Source organism: Medicago sativa, chromosome 3, assembly GCF_051527215.1.
Source record: "Medicago sativa cultivar Bolivia chromosome 3, Bolivia_mono, whole genome shotgun sequence".
In the NCBI taxonomy this organism is placed as follows: Eukaryota; Viridiplantae; Streptophyta; class Magnoliopsida; order Fabales; family Fabaceae; genus Medicago; species Medicago sativa.
The window spans coordinates 35,770,473-35,776,499 of NC_140751.1; the positions used below are offsets into that span (position 1 = coordinate 35,770,473).

The 6,027-nt window shown below is 35.5% G+C and overlaps 1 protein-coding gene across 4 annotated transcripts; it reads right to left on the reverse strand.

Moving 5' to 3' along the window:
* Positions 1 to 1,753: 1,753 nt before the first annotated feature.
* Positions 1,754 to 4,988, reverse strand: LOC146937358 (G-type lectin S-receptor-like serine/threonine-protein kinase At4g27290). Of its 4 annotated transcripts, none has more exons than XR_015030922.1 (7): positions 3,702 to 4,988; positions 3,487 to 3,603; positions 3,135 to 3,289; positions 2,837 to 3,047; positions 2,503 to 2,740; positions 2,275 to 2,372; positions 1,754 to 2,193 (listed from the first exon to the last, which is right to left on the reverse strand). XR_015030922.1 is itself a non-coding variant. In XM_085751716.1 (7 exons), exons 1-7 carry the CDS (start codon positions 4,966 to 4,968, stop codon positions 1,888 to 1,890), a joined length of 2,445 nt encoding a protein of 814 aa, XP_085607842.1. In that variant the 5' UTR covers positions 4,969 to 4,988; the 3' UTR covers positions 1,754 to 1,887. The 4 variants fall into 4 exon arrangements, 2 of the variants coding, with proteins under 2 accessions (XP_085607842.1, XP_085607841.1); XR_015030921.1 differs by having other exon boundaries at positions 3,135 to 3,292; XM_085751716.1 differs by having other exon boundaries at positions 2,275 to 2,425.
* Between the last annotated feature and the right edge of the window lie 1,039 nt (positions 4,989 to 6,027).

Here is a 6,027-nt window from a genome sequence, read left to right on the forward strand (position 1 = left end):
CAAGGATATCATCATTTTCCTCCGGGCACACTGTTCATAAATCGAGGTTGTTCGATTCATCAGAACTTGAGGCGTAGAACGCGGTGTCCGAGAGGTGGAAGAATGACTCGCGGTGGCTTTTCAACGAATTTTTGCCATGCCTTTGAAGGTAGGAGCGGTAACTATTAACTGTTGCGGTGGAGGAACGTGTAACCGAAAATGGTTACGACGGAGATGTGCATAACTGAAAACGGTTACAATGGTGGATCGTTGGACCGTGGTGGTTTAGCGAACGATCCCCTCCTTCTAGCGCCAAGTGATCTGTCCAGTAAGAATAGTTGAGTCGCAACAGTTGTAGAGAGTGCTCCGATGATCGGTAACTGCTTCTGGTGCGACGGCGATGCATCTTTTGCGGTGGAACGAAGGGTGCCTGTAGGCACGTTAGCACTCCAACGCTCAAGTCAGTTTGGGAAATAAGAGAGAGAAAGTGTAAGAAGTGTTGTGAAAAGTGTTGTGTACCTTGACGGTGAAGCAAGTTCACCCTTATATAGGCGCGCTCATGGCATAACCGTCTCCAGGTTATGCGGCGTATGATTAGGAGCAGGGAAGGACACGTGTAGCGTGATCCCAGCAATGAGGTGTGCTTCAGTGCGACACGCGGCCCAGGCATGTTGGCGTGCTCCTTTGGGTGTGAAGCCTTAAGGCGGCGTATTATTGTACACGTGTAGTCGTGTGAGTGGTCCAGAACAGTTTTATTTCTTTTGTAATTTTTTTTAGTTACCATGGCTAACTAAATCTTTTTAGGTTAGGGTTCTAAGATAAATCTCTACTTTGTTTATTGGGCAATTATTTAATTTAAAGTCTTTTATTCGGTTATTTTCTCTTCGCTATTTAGTTTTACTATTGTGCGTAAGATTTGTCTGCTCTGAAGCAAACCTTGATTTAGGCACTTAGGTAGTGACATGGCCCAATACTAATATTGATATCTTGATATTTATATTTGTCTAACCAGGAAGTAATTAGTTAGTGACTAGGAAACAAACCGAAAGCGGGTGTACCCTGATAGTAAGTACATAGGGAGGTAACATACCTAATATTGATAAATAGCTGCTGAAATCAGGTAGTAACTAGTTAGTAATTAACGAAACAAGTGCCTTCACGGCTTTAATCAGCCCAGTAACTTCATTCGCCTCGCACCTTGGTAAGGTAGACGCTGGTAGAGCTGCCCGTTTGTAGAACTACCGAAAGGGAGAGTGTGTTATGTACTTATGTGACTCATAGATGAGAGAACCTTTAGGAACACTGGATTCATACCTTTGGAAATTTAGGAACTCTAATTTAAGTTTATGTTTCAATTACCCTTGAGGGAGCAATACCCCACACATAAGGATCGTCGTGTGACCATCAGGTGCAACTCAACAGACAGAGGGATAGACCGAAATCGACTGAGAGAGTAAGACCCGGCACGTAAGGGTCATCGTGCATCTAGCAGATGCAACTTGACAAACTAATTAAGTTATCACGTCTCGGCGAACTCATCACTTAGATAATCTACTTAGAATAATTGAACTTTACTTGATTGTTAATTAATTCCAACAAATGAATATAGGGGGATTCAAATAATCCTAACCGCCGCTAGCATTTTGCAATCAAACAGGTAACTTTGATTTATTGCAAACAGATTAAATTGCACAACTCTAAACCCTTATCTCTTTATTATTATTATTTTCCAAAATAAGTAACGTGAATTGTTTAGACGAAACGACAATTCTTGTGGATACGATACTCTACTTATCACTTTATTACTTGATAAACGATTTGGTACATTTGCTATGATAAGTAACATTTAATGAATTAAAGTAAAAACTACATAATTTCAAGTATAATGTTATAAATGAACAAATTTATCTATCTAGGGTCTAATAGTGAGATAGTTACTTCATTTGTCGAAGAATATGTTTGTCTTCCAGAAGAAGCTTCTCCTTCAGTTGAGAGCTTTTTAATTAATAAACCAGGATCCTTTGGTTTAGGTAAACTATTTTCACTACTCAACATTACAACCACTGATGTCATGTTTGGTCTATCATCAGGATGATTTTGTAGGCATAGTAGACCAATTTGAATGCAACGTAATGCTTCAGATTCAATACATGAGTGCCTTAAATAGTCATCGATCAATTTGAGTGGAATGCCCTCTTTCCACAATCTCCATGCCTACAAAAGTTCAATAGATTTTTCATACACCACTATAATATACTATAATATAAGAGAAATATTGTGTTTAGAAAAACTTACATATCCAATAAGATTATGATCTTGCTCATGGTAGCTAAGTGCTCTATTTTTCTTTCCACTGATAATTTCTAATAATAATACGCCAAAGCTAAATACATCTGATTTGATAGAAAATAATCCATCAGTAGCATATTCAGGTGCCATATAGCCGCTGAAAGGAATCAACATATTATTATTGAAATGTTACATTGATCATAGAAAAAGTTTGTTATCTTATAAGATACTTACTATGTGCCAACGATTCTGTTTGTTCTTCCCTCAATTTGATCACCTCCACACATTCTAGCCATGCCAAAATCTGAAATTTTGGGATTCATATCATCATCCAATAAAATATTACTCACTTTCAGATCTCTATGTATAATTCGTAATCTTGAATCTTGATGAAGATAAAGAAGCCCCCGAGCAATTCCAAATATAATGTTAAAGCGTGCAGACCAATCCAACAATATACTCCGAAATGGATCTGTAAAGTGTGTTCAATAAGTTTATTAGTCATTTCTTTGCATAAAAATTAAACTTATATCATACCAAATATTACACTTTGCAAAAAATTACTCACCAAAAAGAAATGTATCCAAACTTTTGTTGGACATGTATTCATAAATCAACATTTTCTCATCTCCTTCAATACAACAACCAACAACCTTAACAAGATTTCGGTGTTGAAGTTTAGTACATAATATAACTTCATTCTTAAACTCTTGAAGTCCTTGTCCAGAACTCCTTGAAAGCCTTTTGACAGCAATTTCTTGTCCGTCAAGCAATGTACCCTATATATAATTATAGTTGAAATTGTTTGATAAATAATGTTTTTTATTTATATTTTGTCCACTTGACTAGAAATGTTGTAAGTTTACCTTGTATACCGGTCCAAAACCACCTTCACCGAGTTTGTTGTCAAATGAGAAGTTTTTTGTTGCCTTGAGTATTGTAGCTTGATCAAAGATAGGAAGCTCAAAATCTTCATGTGAGTCCTCATGTTTCTCTTCTGAACTTGTAGTTTTCTCTATTCCTTCTTTTAGTCAATGTCATGTAAAAAAATGAAACTTTGATTGGAAATTTATTACTTGAAGCATCATACAAAATGTCTGTTTTAATAAGAAACTACACAAGTGAAATTGCATGAAATGCTCTAAGATATTGATGAATCCCATTAATTAATTTCAGAATCTTGAGAAATCTAAAAGGCACTACGCTTAAGAAACTTACCTTTATACTTTGTCTTTGTTATATAAATGTAGGTCACTGCCAATAACATCAAAAGGACTACCGAAGATGTAATTGATACAGCCAATACAACGGTTTTAGTATTTGCATTTTTATCACCTGCAATTATATGATTTCCAAACAAAATCAATGATCATCAAAATGAATGATATATTCACATTAAGAACAATAAAGAGAAAGACAATAGAAGCCTTTACCGATGTCTGATGCATCCGTTCGGACATATAGGTCTTGTCCGCTTTGTGAAACCCTCAAATCGACAAGATCACCAAACCAGATAGAACAACCGCTACCTGCTCCACTTGTGTCTAAACTTGAGTAAGCAGTGCAAGAACAATTTTGCAAACATTTAGTCTTGCAATCATCAAGTGTCATTTTCTCATCAATCCAAGAATGCGTAGTATCTGGTAATTTCATTCCACTAATTCTTTTAAACCCATCTCTGTCTTTGATCCCACAACTCCAATTACTATTACGCACACATCCTTGTGTCCAGTCCATTGCACTCCACTGTTGTGGCGATTTCGGTATAAACCCATCTAAACACTGACACATGGGCGATGCATTAATCGTGCATAGCCCATTTTCCCTACAAACATTGTACACATCACAACTATCTTGTGGTAAAGTTTGGTAAACATTCCATGTTTTGGACTCTGAAATCCAAATGAGGCGTAGACGAACCGAAAGTGTTCGGTTCAAAACAACAAAAGAAACCACAGAACTATTCTTGAGTGTAAACAAATAATATACCTCATCTTGATTGTTGACAAACTCATAATCATATAGTGGGTTTTCGGTTAATCCAATTACTCCGCTAGATCGAGGACCAGTCCATGGTCCTGTTCTATAGAGTTTTGTTGAGCCTTTCCAAATAAAGCTTTCAGGATTAGGAGTTAGTACCATAGCTGAAGTAAAGTCACTCGAAGATGGATCGTCCCAATTTTTCCACGCAACGAGACTCCTATTAAGATCCTTTCTTTTATCCCATCCAGCCTTCATTCCTGATAATATTGTATCACATGGATAATCAAAACTTTGCCACAAAAAAATTTCTTCACCACCATTTTTAAGTACTAAATTTCCATCGTCCAAGAGTTGCGCAATTGGACTTGAAACCTTTTCTATTGTCGTGTTTGTTGACCATAATAGGGATTGATTTTTATCGAGAAGTACAAGATTTCCATCTTGACTTATGATCAACTTGCTAGAAGTATCTTTGATTGGATTGTCACGATTGGCAACCCAAACAACTCTTCTAACCGGGATATTTTTGTACCAAATTCCAACATAGCGGTTCGTGGAATTACCTGGGTTGAAGAAACCCAACTCAAATACTCCACCCTTAGAAACCAAGGTGCTTCCATCAGGAAGTGATTGTGTAATTGTATCGGTTGCGAATGAAATTTTGGAGAAGAATAATAGTAGCTTGGCAATAACAAGAATGGTAAGAAGAATTGCCATTTTGTGTTTGATTAGGGGATATAATTAATACAAAAAATTATATATATATATAGATGGAGAATTTGGAGTTTCGTGATTTGCAAGTATCGAGGGGTCACTTGGATTTCATGTACTTACAAAATAGAGCATTCTGGTCTACAAGGTTGCAATTTTCAATTTCTTTTCATCTGAGAAAACACAGAAAGTCATTCCATAGTAGTTTATTTATTTAGTCAAAGTTGAAAATACTATCCATTTTGTTGATGTGACATATGTATGCGACTATGCTACTGATATATTGGTAAATAAATCATCTATTAAATTTAAAGAAATAGCAAGTGGTCTAAAGGTCATTGACATATCGTATATTTTAGGGATAATTGTAATAGCACACATCACGAGTAACAAGAATAATTCATCCTTTGGTTTTTTTAATCATTTTTAGGACTAAGAACTGTTTTGGAGTGTAATACTAATTTCAACATTCTTTGATTTTTTTTATTTTTAATTTTTATAAAGTTAGAATTCAAAGCATCATTAATAACCAAGGCATCCAGTTTTTGTTGACATCCCACGGTTGTAACCTATTGTCTCTAAGAATTTAAGTAATAATAAAAAATAAAAGAAAAATGTTAACTTGTGCCCTTGGGGCATAAGTTAAGAAGGCAAATTTAAAAAGTTTTTCTTGAAACTTGTGCATTCAATATTTTAAAGTTGCAAAAGTTATATTATCAATATAAAATTTATTTGTTAAATACAACTCTTTAGGGACTAGACCAAAACACAAAAAATAATAACCAAAGTTTCTCAGCATCGGCCTCATTAAAATTTTGGAAGGAAAACACATAGGGGTATAACCCTATGAAAGGAAAAGAAGTATAGAGTAAACAACAACACCCATAGAACCCTTGAAACCAAACAAATTTAAACTAATTGCAATTCAATTAGTGTTACATTTACCCTAATAAATCAAAGAAGGTAGCAATGTTAAGAATCATGGAATCAAAGGGAGAAAGATCAGACATGTAAGTAAGATAGAGAGCATAGTTGTATTCATCGGGTATAAGACCAACTGAAAAC

Bases quoted from the DNA above. Each gene is read 5' to 3' on its own strand.
- LOC146937358 (XM_085751715.1), bottom strand. From the start codon at position 4,968: ATGGCAATTCTTCTTACCATTCTTGTTATTGCCAAGCTACTATTATTC. The intron at 3,293-3,486 runs GTAAGTTTCTTA...ATTGACTAAAAG, and splicing joins AACAAAGACAAAGTATAAAG to AAGGAATAGAGAAAACTACA. The intron at 2,741-2,836 runs GTGAGTAATTTT...CACACTTTACAG, and splicing joins TTTGGATACATTTCTTTTTG to ATCCATTTCGGAGTATATTG.